We start from the raw sequence: 18,948 nt of genomic DNA on the forward strand, positions 1-18,948 counted from the left end.
TTATTTTTTAATAATTTTATTTGTTAATAAATTAATTTACAAAAAAAAAAAATCACCTACCCCTACCCCAAACACCCTGAACCCCCCCCCCCCCCCCCCAAACCCCTCGACCACCACCTCCCAACCCATCTGCCACCACCCTGAATCCATCTTCGGTCGCCGCAGCTCGAAGTCGTTCTGGAGGTTGCCGCCATTCCAGCGTTCACCATTTGCTCCGACTTCCAAGCTCATACCGGTGTAACGCCAAATCGAAGGAGGATTAACCTCCTCGCCACCGCGACTTCATCAGGCAATTTCCGCCGCCGTCAACTACCATCATTATCATCCCCTTCAACCATAGATCTAAGGTCGCGAAGAAGAGGCCGCGCTGTGCGACCTGGGAGGGCGGCCGCGCTCTGCACGGCGTTCAAGGGGGCAAATCGAAACCCCCGGTGCCTCCTCCACCCAAATCTCTAACATCGCCGCCCAAATTGAATCCCTAGGGCCTCATCCCTCCTCCTACTACCAAATTGAAGGGGCACACCGTTGTGCGCCCGCCGCCGCGCCACATATCTCAATGTCGATTTCAGCCTCCGTCCTCTGCCCCAACCCTGGAGATGGCATGGTGGTCTGGTGGCTGAAAGGTGGACCGCAAGGCAGCGGTGCGCGAGAAGGCGAGCGGTGGTCTGGTGGCTGAGAGAAGAAGGCAGCCGCGTTCAGCCCCCAACCTGGAAACAAATTGTTTCTTTTTTTTTTAGTTGTAGTTGGAAATCAAAACGATATTGTTCCTCCAGCCTGCCGGCATCGCCACGCTTGATTTTCAGTTGTCCATGTCAGCTTAAAATTGGAGGAAATTTTTAATTTTGGGAACATTAAAATAAAATCCGTTTATGTATTCTGACTCAACCTAGAACACCTCTAGTTTGACTTGCAATAGAACAAAGACATTCTAGTGATGGTAAGTTGACCCAGTGTCATCTCTCAAGGAAAGTCTTAAAGGGCTTCTAGTAGTATCGTGGAAAAAGTAATAAAAGAAAGCAGTAAAGAGTTTGATTATTAATCTAGAACTGAAACTTAAAACTGAATTAAAACCAAATTGTAAAATTACTAGGCGAATTAAATTATTAACCCTAGGCAAAATTAAAACAACTTAAATAAAATCTAACTTAAGAAATTAAGTACTTGTAAATTAAAATAAAACTAATCTAGGCATTAAACTAAAGTGCATAATTTAAATTGCATAATTAAAAAGAAAGCATAAACATGAACTAAAAACATAAACATGATTAAACGAAAATAAATTGAATTGAAATACGAAATACCGTAAATGTCTTGAACGTGTAATTGTGTCACGCAATCACAATCCAATAAATAACTAAAAACTTAACTTAATCGAAAACTAACTAAAAACAATGAATTTTCAATACTATGAAAAAGAACTATGAAAGCAATAAATTCTAAATTTCGGATGCCAAGAGATCTCAAAGATTGAGTCTAAAACTATAGCAAAAGATAGATGATTTTACAATAGAAATGAAACCCTATTTATAGACCTAGCTCTGGTGAGATCGGTGCTGGCAAGAATAAACATAGCTGGAAAGTAATGGTGCTGGCAAGAATATGCGGAGCTGGAAAGAATAAACATAGCTCTGGAAAGTGAACTCCGATGATTATGCTTGGGAAAGGTAGTCAGCGTTGGCGAAATAGGCGGAGCTGAAAATGGTCAGCGCTGGCAGTTATGAGCTAAGTTGAAAATGGTCAGCGCTGGCAAGAATGGGTGGAGCTGAAAATGGTCAGCGCTGGCAAGAATGGGCGGAGCTGAAAATGGTCAGCGCTGGCAGTTATGAGCTAAGTTGAAAATGGTCAGCGCTGGCAGTTGACTCTGGCACTTAGCTCTGCTATGTCGATGTCTGCTAAAAACACCATTTTTAGCCCAAAAATCTCCAAAATTGGATTCTTCCATCTATAAACCTAAATCTCCTGCAAAGCATCAAACAAACCATAAAACGCACCAATTTTCAGAAGATTTAATTTAAAATATGCACATGCAAACCCCTAAAATTAGAACAATTAAGCATAAATCAACCCCCCCACACTTAGCCTTTTGCTTGTCCTCAAGCAAAATCCATATGAATCCTAGGAAGAGATTGATTTCAACAATGCAAATTTCCATCCAAACATTCACAAAGTCAATTCAAAATTTTATCAACAACACACATCTCTTGATCATGCAAGTAACTCAAAGTTTAAGACGCAACAAAAGAGTAATGCAAGTAATTCGATCAGACCCGATTCTCCGCTAGAAGTGAATTCCCTAATGTGATCACCTTTATAATCAATATCCCCATTTTTCACACTTTTTGTGCTTAAGATTTTCAACAGTTGAGCCATAATTCATGAAATAAAACCATTTGGATGTAATCCAAAGTCTTTTCACGTGGTTTCCCATGCTCATAGTTAGTCTAGAGGAGCAGAGACTCAGAGCTGTCACTTTTTCAGAACAGGCCAGATGTTTCAGAGCTGGAATTTTCAGAGTTGGCAATTCGTCCAACATTTTTCACATTTCACAGATAAGATACAATCGTAGGTAATCACACTGACAATACTCCTTCTAGTATCTACCGGACAAATCACGTTTTACTAACTTACAATCATGTTGCAACAAAACTCATAATTCTTTGCATAATCAAGAGACGCATATTAAAAATAAAACAAGAATAACCACCATTCATTCACAAACCCTAAATGCACATCGAAAACCATCTTCTCTTCCACAAATTCATAAAAATTCGCATGAGACAAAGACCAAAAACTAAGCATAGAAGACTAATCTCGCCAATTTTATTTTTTTTTATTTTTTATTTTTTTATTTTTTTTATTTTTTTTTATTTTTTAATATAAGCACAAGAAAACACCCCACACTAAAAGCATGCCATGTCCTCAGGAAGAAAAGAAATACGAATAGTTTAGAAAACGTCCCTGATTATCGGCATTGAAAAACTGAAGCATCGTGAGAGGCGGTTAAGAAAGGGCTTTGTCTGTTGCAAGTGGAGAGTGGCAGCATTGATAGCTGCAGAATAGAAAGGCAGCGCTGACTCTGCACGACATAGTGAGTAAAAACAGAAAACAGAAGTAAATTGCTAACAAACCAATCCCCAAAGTAATTGACTCCCATCATAAATTCCACGAGGCAGCGCTGGCAGTTAATAATTGACTCCCATCAAGAATTCCACGGTTTCATACACATCCGAATATTTGGGAATAGCATATCCCGCCGGATAAACCTTAAACGACGCCAACACGAGAGAGAATCCCAGCCCTACCAGCGTGTTGAAGAGCGGCCCCACGTAGCAGCTGTATATTGCCGCGCGCGTCAGCCCCGCCCTTCAACGCCATCGCCAAATTCGAAATCAAGTCGCCTAGCGAGTTCCCCCACGCTAGGGCAGTTCAGCGATGGCGGTTGTTGAGCGTAGCACAGCGGGCTGGTCAGCGATGGCGGTGTGGAGCGAAGAAGCCGGGCTGGGCTGCCGTGTGGCGGGTGGCGTGTGGCGTGTGGCGGTTGGCTGGGCGTGTGGCGTGACAGCGCTGACGGGTGTTGCTATGAATTTGGAGAGCGAAGGCGCTGGGCAGGTTGGCAGAGCGCAATCGGGCTGGCTGGTCAGCGCTGGCACGTAGGTGCTGGCAGCGCTGGCGTTCCGTGGCGGGCTGGTCAGCGGGTGGTTGTGTGCGCTGGCGGGTGCGTGGCTGGGCGGGCTGGGCGGTTTGGCAGCGCTGGCATGTGGCGGTGTGGCTGGGCGGGCTTAGCGGGTGCGCTGAGCGGGCTGGCAGCGTTGACGGGAGTGGGCTGCGGTTGGCGGGTGGCAGCGCTGGCGGGTGGCAGCGCTGCCGGGGGTGGGCTGCGGTTGGCGGGTGGGCTGCGCTGGCGGGGTGGCAGCGCTGGCGGGTGGCAGCGCTGCCGGGGGTGGGCTGCGGTTGGCGGGTGGGCTGCGGTTGGCGGGTGGGCTGCGCTGGCATGTGGCGTGTGGCTGAGCGGTGCGGGGGCGTGGCTGGGCGGTCTTGGCGGCTGGCAGCGCTGGTGTGGCTGGGCGGGGTGGCTGGCAGTTCGGGGTGGCAGCGCTGGCGGGTGGCAGCGTTGCCGGGGGCATGGCTGGGGTTGGCGGGTGGGCTGGGCGGTTCGGGGTGTGCGGCGTTGACGGTTGCGTGGCTGGGCGGGGTGGCTGGCAGTTCGGGGTGGCAGCGTTGGCGGGTGGCAGCGCTGCCGGGGGTATGGCTGGGCTTGGCGGGTGGGCTGGGCGGTTCGGGGTGTGCGGCGTTGACGGTTGCGTGGCTGGGCGGGGTGGCTGGCAGTTCGGGGTGGCAGCGCTGGCGGGTGGCAGCGCTGCCGGGGGCATGGCTGGGCGGTCTTGGCGGCTGGCAGCGCTGGCGTGTGACCGAGGCGTGCGGCGTTGACGAGTGCATGGCTGGGCCGGCTGGGCGCCGCTTGCGGGTGGAAATTTTTGGTGACTTTTCCTTCTTTTGCTAGCCCGCTCTATTCGACGTTTGGCCAGCGCTGACTCTTTTAACTTCAATCGTTGACGTAATTTCCTAGCCAAAGCTGCGTTGGCCCTTTCTTAGTTTTTAATCCAGCGTTGACTCCTTCCCCTCTCTTTTAGCAATTTTTAACACCTTAATCAGCTTTGGCCCACACATTTTACAAACGTCGCCTTCTCTTAGACTTGGTGTATTCTCAATCTTTTGGGCAACGGACTCCTTCAGCTATTCCTTTTTCTTTTTTTTAATTTTTTTTTTTTATTATTATTAGCGTTGGCTCCCTTCTTCCCTTTGTCGGCGTTGGCAACCAAAACTGAGGAAAGACTCAAAACAATCAACGAAAACAAAGAAAGCAAAAGAAAAATAAAAATTAAAAACAAACCAAAGGTGGGTTGCCTCCCACCAAGCGCTAGAGTTAAAGTCTCCAGCCCGACTTCAGAGCTGAACTTCAGCTAGGGTTGTGCAGAGCTTGAGACTCCACCTCCATAGGCGAGCTCTGGTGCTCGTAGTACGGCTTCACTCGATGGCCATTCACTCGGAAACTCTCCTTTGTGTGCTCGTTCAACAGCTCTACCGCACCATGCTCGAACACCTCTTTGAGTAAAAATGGACCGCTCCACCTGGATTTCAGCTTTCCTGGAAATAACTTAAGTCGAGAATTGAACAAGAGTACCTTCATTCCAGGGCAAAGATTCTTGTGGCAAATGCGGCGATCGTGGAGTCGCTTCACTTTGTCCTTGTAAATTCTCGCATTCTCATACGCCTCATTGCGTAGCTCATCTAGCTCCTCCATTTGTAGCATGCGCTGCTTCACAGCAGAGTCCAAGTCATAGTTAGCAGCCTTGATCGCCCAATAAGCTTTATGCTCAATTTCCACCGGCAGATGGCAGGCCTTGCCATAGACGAGACGGTACGGACTCATCCCAAGCACGCCCTTGAAGGCAGTTCTGTACGCCCAAAGATCATCATTCAACTTTGCGGACCAGTCCTTGCGCGAGGGTTGAACCGTTTTCTCCAAAATTCCCTTGATTTGCCGATTGCTCGTCTCGGCTTGGCCAGAGGTCTGCGGGTGATAAGGTGTTGCTACCTTGTGCGTGATCCCATTCTTCTTCATGAGCTTTGCAAACAACTTGTTACAGAAGTGCTTGCCTCCATCGCTAATGATGGCTCTAGGAAATCCGAATCTAGAAAGAATGTTCTCTTGCACAAACTTAAGTACCACATTAGCATCACATGTTCGCGTGGGAATAGCCTCAACCCACTTGGACACGTAATCTACAGCAAGTAAAATATATTGAAACCCATGCGAAGTATGAAATGGCCCCATGAAATCAATGCCCCACACATCGAAAATTTCAACAATTAATATGCTTTGGAGAGGCATCTCATTCCTGCGGCCGATATTTCCTACTCTCTGGCACCTATCGCATGCAAGAGTGAAAATGTGTGCATCTTTGAAAATGGAAGGCCAAAACAAACCTGATTGAAGAATTTTATGTGCTGTTTTCTGCCCCCCAAAGTGTCCACCACAATGATCTTCATGGCACATCTTCAACACTTGTTGTTGCTCCTCTGTCGGCACACACCGTCTAATGACATCATCCTTTCCAAGCTTGAAGAGGTGAGGAATCTCCCAATAGTAGTGCCTGCACTGAGCTAAAATTCTCTTTCTCTCCTGCGATGTCAGCTCAGGTCGTAGAATACCACAAACTAAGTAATTGACAATATCGGCATACCAGGGCTCGGCGCTCGCAGGGCTGTACTGAGCAGTGCTGAGTTTGGCAGTGCTGGGCTGGACAGCGCTGAGCTGATCAATGCTGACTTCGGCAAGGCTCGCAGGGATGAACTGAGCCGCGTTGGGCTGGGCAGCGCTGCATTCGGTGGAGCTGGGCTTGGTAGAGCTGGACTCTGCAGCGCTGCACTTGTCAAAGGTTAATGCATATGTTTGCTCAAAAGGAAAAGATTCAGGGATGCAATTAAGATTCGACTCTATCCGATGATTATCCAAGCGTGAAAGGTGGTCAGCTACATGGTTCTCGCTCCCTTTTCTATCCCTGATCTCTACATCAAATTCTTGCAACAGTAAAACCCAACGGATCAGACGAGCTTTAGCTTGAGGTTTAGTCATCAAATATCGCAGCGCAGCATGGTCACTATGAACAATAACCTTAGACCCAATGATGTAGGCACGAAATTTATCTAAGGCAAAGACCACAGCAAGCATCTCTTTTTCAGTAGTGGTGTAATTTACTTCTGCACTGTTCAGAGTTAAACTAGCATAGTAAATTACACGTAACATCTTATCCACACGCTGACCTAGCACAGCTCCTACAGCAGAGTTAGACGCATCACACATAATTTCAAAGGGCAATGACCAATCAGGCGCAATCACCACCGGGGCAGAGCTCAATTTTAGTTTTAATGTTTCAAAGGCATTCATGCAAGAGTCATCAAAATTAAACGGAATGTCCTGAGCTAGCAGTTTGCATAGAGGTTGGCTAATTTTAGAGAAATCTTTAATGAAACGTCGGTAAAAACCGGCGTGACCTAAGAAACTCCTAATTCCTTTAACATCAATAGGGGGTGGTAACTTTTGGATTACCTCCACTTTAGCTCTGTCGACCTCTAGTCCATGCTTAGACACCACATGACCCAAGACAATACCACATGTAACCATGAAATGACTCTTTTCCCAACTCAAGGTTAAGCCACTTTCAATGCACCTTTGCAACACTACATCAATCTTCGTCAAACAATCATGAAATGACTGCCCAAAAATCGAAAAATCATCCATAAAAACCTCCACGAATTTACCAATCATTTCAGAGAATATGGACATCATGCATCGTTGAAACGTCCCGGGTGCATTGCACAACCCGAACGGCATCCTCTTCCATGCAAACGTCCCAAAAGGAGTGGTGAAGGCAGTCTTGAGTTGATCTTCCGGGGCGATCGCGATCTGGTAATATCCTGACAAACCATCAAGAAAACAATAAAAATCATGCCCAGCTAAACGATCTAACATTTGATCAACAAAATGGAGAGGAAAGTGATCCTTCTTGGTGACGGCATTGAGTTTCCTATAGTCAACACACATCCGCCACCCCGTCGTAGGACGCGTCGGTACCAACTCCATCTTGTCATTGCGCACAACCGTCATTCCTCCTTTCTTTGGCACGACATGCACGGGACTCACCCACTCACTATCAGCGACAGAGTAGATGATCCCTTCGGCCAGCAACTTAAGGATTTCCTTGCGCACGACATCCATCAGAATAGGATTCAATCGTCGCTGAGCGTCTCGCTTGGGTGCTGCTCCCTCCTCTAGGTTAATTTTGTGCATGCATGTGGCTGGACTTATGCCACGAATGTCTGCCAGGCTCCATCCCAAAGCTGCCTTGTTTCTCTTCAATACCTTGAGCAACGCTGCCTCTTGCTCCCAAGTCAGCGTGGAAGATATGATCACTGGCTTCTCCTCACCTGCTTCTAAAAATACATATTTGAGATTGGCAGGGAGTTCCTTTAGTTCCAGCGCTGACCTCTTGGTTTCCATCTGTTCATCAAAGGGCAGCTCGGTATGGCTGAAGGGTGCTGAGCTCGGCAGAGTTGACTGTAGCAGCGCGGGAATCGGCAGAGCTGGCTGCGGCAGCGCTGACGCTTCAGGCAGCGCTGATTCTTCAGCTTCCTTAGCTAATTCCTCCATGTCGGCCGATCCAGCAAAAGCTTCCATATACTCCTGTTCCTGAATAAATACCTTCTCAACCAAGCCATTAATAGCATCTATATATGAACATTCACTTATGAAATTCGTAGAAGGCATTGCACGATTTTCATGCACCGAAAAAGACACCGACTCCCCTAACACCGTCATTTTAATAGTTCCATGTTTAACATCAATCAAAGTGTTAGTGGTCGCCATAAAGGGTCTTCCTAATAGTAGAGTGTGGTCTCTACCATTCTCATGCACATCCCCAATCTCAAGCACTACGAAATCAACAGGCACAATCAAACCCCCGACTCTAACCAGAATATCCTCTACTATCCCACGGGGGTACCTAACGGACCTATCAGCTAGTTGTAGACACATGCGAGTGGATTTCAAATTACCTAACTCTAATTGTTGAAAAATAGAGTAAGGCATCAAATTAATTCCCGCTCCCAGATCTAACATACCCGTGGCCTTCTTACCATTTCCCAAAGCAATATTAATCACAAAGATACCTGGATCGCGCTGCTTTGGTGGTAAGGATTGCTGCATGATTGAGGTCGCTACTTCCGAGACTAAAATTTTCTCATTGTCCCCGAACTTTCGCTTGTTGGAAACCAACTCCTTGAAAAACTTCACATACGCCGGTACTTTTCTGATCACATCAAGGAGAGGAAGATTCACGTTCACCTTGGCAAGCATGTTGTAGAAGTCGGCGAACTGTTTATCCAGCTTTTCATTCTTCAATCTGCTAGGAAAAGGGATCGGAGGTCGATAGGGTGTGGTAGACTTATGAAGTTTATTCTCCTTTTCTTCCTCCATCTCTCCATCTTTTTGTTGATCTGCCTTCTCTCCATTGGTAGGGCTGGTCAGAGCTGAGCTCGGCATCTCTGGTCTGGGTTGTGCTGAGCTCGGCAGCTCTGCTCTTGTGAAGGCAGAGCTATTCAGAGCTGAATTAGGCAGAGCTGGACTTGGCAGCGCTGACATCGGCGGAGTTGGATTCGGCAGCGCTGACTGCAGTAGCGCTGACTTTGACTTTGAGAGATTCTGTAATGCTGAGTTCGTCAGGGATGATCTTGGCAGCGCTGGCACTTCCACTTTGTTATCCACCATCTTACCATTACGAAGAACAGTTACAGCTAGAGCTTGATGCGGCTGAGCAGGTTGGCCATGAAACTTTCCGGGCTGCTGTTGTTGTTGGATTTGATTCAAAGTACCGGAAAGTTGACCGACAGTTGTTTCAAGCCTTTTTATGGTAGATGCTTGGGACTCCATATTCTGCTTAGTCATCTCCATATTTTGCTTACTAATCTCCATGAAAGCTTGCAAGGTATCCTCTAGGGATGTTTTCTGTGGTGGCATGGGCTGTGCACTCTGCTGCAGGGCTGATTGTTGGTGTTGGTATTGCGGTCTATATGGTTGAGAGGAGCTTTGCTGCGGAGGGAAATATTGTGGTTGCTGTTGGTAGCCCATTTGGGGTGGTCGACGGTATTGATTCCCCCCAAAATTTTGATTTCCCCATCCAGCATTCGGTTGACTTCTCCATCCTCCATTGACATTCTGTTGCCCTTGATTCATGTTCTGCCCATATGGTCTACTTAGCCCTTGATTATAGCTTTGAAATCCTTGTGCCGCATAGACCTCGGCTTGTCCTTCCGGAGTAAACTCTCCCATTCTATGGCACTCATTAGCTCCGTGGCTGAAATCTCCACAAATACCACAAGGCTCCATATTCTGCATAGCTGGGTTCGGCAGAGCTGACATCGGCAGTTCTGTATTCTGCAGAGCTGGCATCGGCAGCGCTGCATTCTGCAGAGCTGAATTCTGCACCGGAACGGAAGGTGTATCCATCTTGCCCATCTTCAGCTGTTGTACGTCCCGCATGATTGAAGCCAATTGTTGTTGTATTTCAAATTGATTCGTCACTGCGCTGGCTTCAACTCTTCTTCCACGGACGGATTTTTGTTGGGAGCTCTCAGCTAAAGTTTTGAAAATCCCTTTTAACTCAGTTGCTGTCTTCCGAGCTATGTTACCTCCTGCCGTGCTATCCACCATAAATTGGGCAGTTTGCACTAACCCATCGTAAAAGAACTGCATCAACATAACATTAGTGAATTGATGTTGAGGGCATTGACGGAGGAGTTCTTCATATCTTTCCCAAGCTTCATGCAAAGGCTCGTCCGCTCCTTGGGTGAACTCCATTATTTTTGTTCTCAACTCCTGTGTCTTATGGCTTGGGTAGTATTTCAGCATGAATTTTTCACAAGCATCTCCCCACGTAGTGATTGAGTTGGGTGGCAGAGATAGCATCCACGTCCTCGCCCGGTCTTTAAGTGCATAGGGGAAGCACTTGAGCTTGAGTTGGTCCTCCGTGAGACTAAGCAAAGGAATTGTTTGCACTTGGGTGCAAAAATCCCGGATGAATTGCAGAGCATCCTCGCTTGGCATCCCGTGGAACACCGGCAGCAAACTCGAGTCATTTGGTTTGAGATTGTAGTTTCTCACAGCAGTGGGGAGCACGATTGCTGACGTGTTGGTATCTCCAATCACAGGTCTGGTGAAGTCTCCCATGTATTCCTTGTTCTGGGCCATCTTCTTCTTCTCCTCGTTTAAATTCTGCTCAACTTTGTCCTGTTCAGAGCTGGTTTCTTCCTTGGTGGTTTTCTGCTCAGTGCGGAAGTTGGCAGGGCTGGCTTGGTCTGTGCTGAAATTGGCAGTGCGAACTTCGGCACCGCTGCCAGCGTTGACTTCGGCAGAGCTGGCAGCGTTGACTTCGGCAGCGAAGAACTTGAAGGCAGGGCTGGCCTCTTCCTCCTTGAAGGCAGGGCTGGCAGCGTTGACTTCGGCAGAGCTGGCAGCGTTGACTTCGGCAGCGAAGAACTTGAAGGCAGGGCTGGCCTCTTCCTCCTTGAAGGCAGGACTGGCAGCGTTGACTTTGGCAGCGAAGAACTTGAAGGCAGGGCTGGCCTCTTCCTCCTTTGTCTCTACGGTGTGCTCTGGAATTTCAGGTTCAGATTCAGAGCCAGAGTAGAAATCGTCAGTTGGAGACACCAATTTGCCTTTAAGACTACGGCGTCCCTGCATGCATAACACTGAACAAACAGATTACGCGTACCGAGTGGAAGAAACGTAAAAACAAAACTGAGAAAAACTGGAAATTAAATAAAGCAAGTAAAAACGACACAACTAAAACGCCTAAAACTTTCCCCGGCAACGGCGCCAAAATTTGACTCAACCTAGAACACCTCTAGTTTGACTTGCAATAGAACAAGGACATTCTAGTGATGGTAAGTTGACCCAGTGTCATCTCTCAAGGAAAGTCTTAAAGGGCTTCTAGTAGTATCGTGGAAAAAGTAATAAAAGAAAGCAGTAAAGAGTTTGATTATTAATCTAGAACTGAAACTTAAAACTGAATTAAAACCAAATTGTAAAATTACTAGGCGAATTAAATTATTAACCCTAGGCAAAATTAAAACAACTTAAATAAAATCTAACTTAAGAAATTAAGTACTTGTAAATTAAAAATAAAACTAATCTAGGCATTAAACTAAAGTGCATAATTTAAATTGCATAATTAAAAAGAAAGCATAAACATGAACTAAAAACATAAACATGATTAAACGAAAATAAATTGAATTGAAATACGAAATACCGTAAATGTCTTGAACGTGTAATTGTGTCACGCAATCACAATCCAATAAATAACTAAAAACTTAACTTAATCGAAAACTAACTAAAAACAATGAATTTTCAATACTATGAAAAAGAACTATGAAAGCAATAAATTCTAAATTTCGGATGCCAAGAGATCTCAAAGATTGAGTCTAAAACTATAGCAAAAGATAGATGATTTTACAATAGAAATGAAACCCTATTTATAGACCTAGCTCTGGTGAGATCGGTGCTGGCAAGAATAAACATAGCTGGAAAGTAATGGTGCTGGCAAGAATATGCGGAGCTGGAAAGAATAAACATAGCTCTGGAAAGTGAACTCCGATGATTATGCTTGGGAAAGGTAGTCAGCGTTGGCGAAATAGGCGGAGCTGAAAATGGTCAGCGCTGGCAGTTATGAGCTAAGTTGAAAATGGTCAGCGCTGGCAAGAATGGGCGGAGCTGAAAATGGTCAGCGCTGGCAAGAATGGGCGGAGCTGAAAATGGTCAGCGCTGGCAGTTATGAGCTAAGTTGAAAATGGTCAGCGCTGGCAGTTGACTCTGGCACTTAGCTCTGCTATGTCGATGTCTGCTAAAAACACCATTTTTAGCCCAAAAATCTCCAAAATTGGATTCTTCCATCTATAAACCTAAATCTCCTGCAAAGCATCAAACAAACCATAAAACGCACCAATTTTCAGAAGATTTAATTTAAAATATGCACATGCAAACCCCTAAAATTAGAACAATTAAGCATAAATCATATTCCTGTGTCAAATTGAAAGGTTGTGAGAAAGTCACGAAAAATTTGAAACCTTTTGAATTTTCAGGCAATTAACCTTAAAATGTAACGATAATTATAATTGTTAAATAATTAAACATTGATAACAAAAATTAGCATTACACTTTATTATTATAGAATACAAGGTTTTGCAGCCATGGGACGTACGTTAGGATTTCCTATCAAATTGGATGGCGCTTCAGCAAATCGGGAAGTGGGAAGTTTTGCTCGATTGCTTGTTGAGATTGATTTGTCTCTTCCTTTAATTGACTCTATGACAATTGATTGCGATATTACTTCCTTTTATGTGGAATTTGTCTATGAACATTTGCCTCGCTACTGCTCTCTATGCAAAATAACAGGCCACGTTCTCGATGAATGCAAGCGGCTTAAAATCAATGCCGATGGTAATGATTCCAAGCAGGCTCCAACTAAGGAAGGCAATAATCAGGGGACGAACAAGGATGCCAATATGCCAGCGAAGGAAGTCAGCAAACAGGTGTTGAATACTTTCAAGCCTCCTGCTAAAGTTAGTAACTGGAAGCCTAAAGAGCAGCAGGAGTCTCTGGCCACGGGAAAAAATCAATTTGCTGGTCTCGATGTTGAGGAGGGGGAATTTTCGGTTGAAGAGGAAGCGGATACTCCAGAGCGACATGACACGCAGCCTTTGCCTAAGGGGCCGTTTGAGGATCCTCACCCCTCGGCGTCCCTTTCACCTCGGGAACCATTTCCGACGGGTTCTGGTGGGCAGCCTGTTCTTGATGCCCGACCCAGGTCTCCCTCTTCTGCGGTGATTCTGCATCAGGTCCTCCCTGAAGCCCAACTTGGGCCGTCTTCCTCTGCGGAGACTATGCTTCAGGTCCCACAATCGGATCTAGCTTTGGTGGTGATGCCAGGAAAGGCGATGATGGAGGATTCTCCCATACCTCGCGGCCGTGGGCGCCCAAAGGGTTCTACCAAGAAGGGGAGGGTTTCCGATTCCTCTATAAAGCACCGGCTCCGGCGTATAATCAAGAATGGTATGGATATGAGTAAGAGTCGTGCGGATGGTGCCGTTTTGCAGGGCGCAGGAGCACATATTGTGCCAGTGGAGTTCTTGAATAAAGTCCAACATGCTCAGGATGGAGGTGCGATTCTACAAAATTTTGTGATTCATTCTTCTTCCAACGCTGCTCGAGCTATGTCGGCGGTGGTTTCTAAAAGATGGGGAGATATGTTGGACGACGACGACTCTTTGGATGAGGATGAATCTCTAAATATTTTCTCATAGTTTGGGTGTTTGTTTTCGTTTACCCGTGGTTTCTCGCGGGTGTTTAAGACTGCTCTTGTCTTTCTTTTTTTCCTTTCTAATAAAATTTCTATTTCAGCAGCTCATGCTTCGTCGATTGAATTCGAAAAATAATGCATAAAAATATCACAAGGTGTGTAAAAGAAAAAGGTAAACATCGAGATGCAAATTACCTCCATTTCAATTATATGACCGATGATTATGTCTGATGACTCAAGACCTTTTTCGGAAAAAAAGATCAGAGAATTGCTCCAGCCTGGTAATCAATAAAATAGAAAAAAAAATAGAAAAAAAAATTCAAGTCCGCTTAATAAGAAAAAAAAAATAGGAATAGAGGGAGAAGGAAACTTGCAGGGTTAGCTCTTGCGTTTGGAGGCGGTGTGAGGCCACAGGCCAACCCGAGTTTTGGGCGACGTTTGTTCGAGAGGCGGCGCGGCAAAGGCGATGGTTGCGTCTCCATCAGAGTTTGGTGAACAAATGGCGGCTGAGTCTCCGTCAAAGGACGACTCGCTAATACGGTGGTTGAATTGACAAAAAAGGAGAAGAGCAAGGAAAATGGTTCAAAGTCTGGAGATCTCTATTTTTTGGCATTTAGGTTGCTCCAGAATGCAGAGAGAACGTGACTTAGTTTTAATGGAAGAGGGAGAAAATATAATAAACTTTAGTGGATGATAAAATTGAGAACATGGGGTATGTGGCAGAAAAGTAGGAATAGTAAAATAACCGCAGATTTTACGGAAAAAAAAACTGCAAAAAATATTGATAGATAATATGAGTAAAATGTGATAAATAATGTGAAACTGCCGTTAAATAGTTATTGAGATTCCGTTAAAAATTTAACACTAAACATGTTTCCGTTAATTTTTCCGTTAAACTGCTTCTTTATATAATATATAGATTACGCGTAATAATAAATAAAATAAATATTTTCATACATAAACATAAATAAAAAATTATATTTGAACAACTATAATTATCGTGTATGTTCATATTGTGGAACAAATTATATTTGAACAACTATAATTATCATGTATGTTCATATTGTGCTTTCAATTAGTGTTCAATATTGCTAGCCCTACTCGAAAGTTTAGCATATATATATATAGAGAGGGAGATTCTAATAAAAATCTCTTTTAACATGAGAACTAGGAACCACATCTTAGCCTTTAAATTTGAAGATCTAATGGCTAGGATTAATTTGTTAAAATTAACGCTTAAAATGGGGTTAGTGGGTTTAGATATCCGTTTCTTTTATTTTTCAATTAGTCTAAGGTTATTTTTGTCTTTTAGTGATTACTTAATTAAACCTAGATATGATATACACGATTTGAATTACTTAATTAAACCTAGATGTGGTTCACGAAATGGATTTTTAGAAACCTAATGAGTTCCTACTTTTCGTTTTTACTATTTTATTTTATGTTCTTAATTTTCTTTCATTCTTTCTCCAAGTATTCTTTATTCTTCCATACTCTTAATTTCCTATACTCTTAATATCAATTATTATTGAAGACAATTGTAGCAGTATTTATACACGATGAACACTCAAGGTGTTTATTCATTTAGTTTTATTATCAGATTTAGTTGATTAATTTCATTGATTTATTTTCATTTTTTTCTGAAATAATTTAAATGTTGATTTGATTTTTAGGAAGTTGTTATTTTGCAGTGTTAATTATTATTCTTTCAATTGTTGTTTATAATTTCTATGAGTTGCATAATCAAACTATATAGTTGATTAATTGCATGGCAAAAAGTGTGATTTGCACAGATGAATACGTAAACTGCATTGTTCAATGTATTTGTTGCATTCATGAAAGATCCTAGTTGAAATAAAGGCTTTGAATTAAAATTGGAAATGTGTATTAATTTTTATTTCATAGATGAGTAATAAAATGATGTGCATAGTTAAATTAGTGTGTTGCATAATTGCAGAATTTAACTGCATAGTAGGGATTCAAATTGCTTAGTTGTTTATTTTTTGGCTGCATAGATAAATTAGTGTGATGCACATTGCAAAGTTGAATACTCAGCTCTTTACTGTCGAAATTTTTGACAACCCAATATGTTAACTTTGTCGTGAGTTCATTGATTTGTAGATGTAGAAAATCGCCGAACCCGATCTGTCGCACAGCTTCTTTTTGGGCGTCGTTGAGCGATGATATCAACTTCTGCAAATAAGATGGGCTGCCACGTGATCGAAGCATATGATGATTCTTAGCTTCCTTTTCAACAGGACCTTCATCCCCAACATTTACACTCATTTGTTTAGTATTTAAACCATCTTCAACAAAGTCATCATCGTGAATGCTCAACGTTGTATTGATCTTCCGAACAACGGCCTTTCTTGCATTTATGACTCTCGGCTCATTAACTGCATATTAGATTGTTCCAACAAATAAGTATAATCATTTCACTATTATTTACTAATAAAAACATATGTTGTGTGTTTAAGATTTTACTACGTGTGTCTGCAGAAGAAGTGTTTGCCTTTTCCTTTCCTTTATTCTTCATCATCGTAGCTTGCACACACTCATCAATAATTGTAGCCGCATTAACTGCAACAAATGAAACCTTAAAAATGAAATGCACAAATACAATAAAAACACAAAAAATAAGTCCAACTTTGTATTATACCTTTTGGATCATCAGTTTCAATTCCCCCACTACTTGGGCCATCATTTTCTTTACGTTTTGAGCTACTCACATCTGTAATGCAACCCAATATAAATGAATATTTGGTTCAAAAAAATAACATCAAACTGATAATATTTGAAATTTTAAATATTTTACCTTTCACACGATTTTTTACAATATTTTCTACAACTTTTTCAGCTAAAATGTTGTAGAATTCCCTTAGTCGTTCACCATTGTTATCTTGTAAAAATAAAATAATATTAGTTAACATATATCTACATACGAATGTAGGAAAAATCAACATGTACCATTTGGCCGCTCTCTATTAACCATTTTAGCCTATGCTTTCTTCCCAAGAGGTGATTTAAACTGTGCGACAATAAAAATAATATCAACTTGATATAAAAAAAGTTGATCATAACTATGCATTTAAATAAGCAACAATGCAATATCACCAATCATATATTCAATCTAAATGGTTAATCCATTACCACAATCTTTGGAATCAAATCCATATGCAAATCATCATTTCAACTCTAAATATTTAAAATCCTAATCATTTAGGCATCAAGCATCTGTGCAAATGAAACATGTAAAAACAGAAGCATCTATGCATCTACCCTAAACATCTATGCAAAAACCACCAATCAGCGATGCATTCTAAATAGTTATTCTATCAACAACACCAATCATGAGTGCAAACGAAATGGTTACTTCACATCTATGTCTATCCAACAAATCTATGCATCAATATCAATCATCTATGCAACGGAAAATGTGTGACCATAACCATAATAAAATGCATTATCAACAGAGGTTTTACCACAATCAATTGCATTATCACAATCAAATGCACAATATTTGCAGTTAAATGGATAATCAAAACAACATTTAATCTATAAATCATGTAAAAACATAACCATATACGCAATTTCACCTCTATGCTACTGTTTCCAACTTCTATGCGACAACACCAATCCTCTATGCATGTGATATTCGAAACAAATTCCAAGAAAATAAGAAATTAGGCATCTTTGCAACAATATCCAACGGTTACTCCATTCCCACCATCTATGCATTTCAAATCTTCATCTATGCATTTGAAATTTGTATCTAAAACTTCATTACAACCATCTATGCAATTTATAAAAAATTAACACAAGTCTAACATCTATGCAACAATATCATGTATCTATGCAATTGAAATTCGAATTGTTAAGAAATTTCCTATTTGAAATTACCTTAAGAAAAATCGAGGTCTCCAAATTTATATGTTGTCGCCGCCTTGTACAAATGGCCCTGCCTCCGACGCCGCCTTCAATGAAGTCGTCTCAGCCGCCGCCTGGTAGCAGACCGAGGACTAATCGCCGCCTTAAATAGTATCATCTCTGCTGCCGCTTGCTATAGACTCGCCTACGTCTTGCACAGTTCCTATTCAATTGCCTCCGCCGTCTCCTTGCAATGATTGGCGCCGAAAACCGCCTTCGACTTGCACAAATCGGCGTCGGAAACGGCCTTCGAATTGCACAAATCGGCACCGGAAAAAGCCTTCGAATTGCACAAATCAACGTCAGAAACCACCTTCTACTTGCACAGTACAACGCCGGAAACCACCTTCGACCGCCGTCCATAGTTTCGATCGGCGAGTTGGAGATGCATAGGCGGCGACACTAATCGTGAAACCCTAGATAAAAGTGAATAAATGAAAATGAATTAGGATGTACAAACCGTGAGTAATTCAAGAAGTTTACTATTACATTTTTGCCCTTACAATTTAAATTGTATTTAAATTACTAATTAAATTGTGCATGTATATTATTAATCTCAGCCATCTATTTTTTCTAGATTAATGGTTTAGATTAGGTTCCTAGTTCTCATCTTAAGGGGGGTTTCTACATTAACCCCACCCTATATATATATATATAGAGAGAGAGAGAGAGAGAGAGAGAGAGAGAGTTAGCTTCTATGGAGACCACTCCCCTACATAGAGAACAAAGATCAAATCATGTGCGTCGATCTTGCTTAATCTAACGGTTCATATAATTTCCTAATTTGATTTTTAATGTAATTAAATATTGGTTGATTAAATTTACCGAAATTTGGGATCACGTTGAATAAATCCCAAAAATTTTGAAACTTCCTGTTTTGGGACCTGATCCGTCAATGAACATAATATGTGAACATTATTATGTTCATTTGTTTTCCTACGAAAATATCGATGAACATTAGTATGTTCATTTATTTTTTTACGAAAATATCGACGAACATTAGTATGTTCATTTATTTTTTACGAACATATCAACGAAAATTAGTATATTCATTTATTTTTTTACGAACATATCAACGAACATTATTATATTCATTAGTATTTTCTAC

At 42.6% G+C, this 18,948-nt stretch overlaps 1 protein-coding gene across 1 annotated transcript; it reads right to left on the bottom strand.

Moving 5' to 3' along the window:
* Window positions 1–15,790: 15,790 nt before the first annotated feature.
* LOC131016113 (uncharacterized) lies at window positions 15,791–18,224 on the bottom strand. The gene is made up of 5 exons (XM_057944722.1): window positions 17,814–18,224; window positions 16,729–16,941; window positions 16,573–16,644; window positions 16,398–16,493; window positions 15,791–16,309 (listed from the first exon to the last, which is right to left on the bottom strand). Exons 2-5 carry the CDS (start codon window positions 16,874–16,876, stop codon window positions 15,849–15,851), a joined length of 777 nt encoding a protein of 258 aa, XP_057800705.1. The 5' UTR covers window positions 16,877–16,941; window positions 17,814–18,224; the 3' UTR covers window positions 15,791–15,848.
* Window positions 18,225–18,948: the final 724 nt, after the last annotated feature.

Source organism: Salvia miltiorrhiza, chromosome 3 (assembly GCF_028751815.1).
Source record: "Salvia miltiorrhiza cultivar Shanhuang (shh) chromosome 3, IMPLAD_Smil_shh, whole genome shotgun sequence".
Classification (NCBI taxonomy): Eukaryota; Viridiplantae; Streptophyta; class Magnoliopsida; order Lamiales; family Lamiaceae; genus Salvia; species Salvia miltiorrhiza.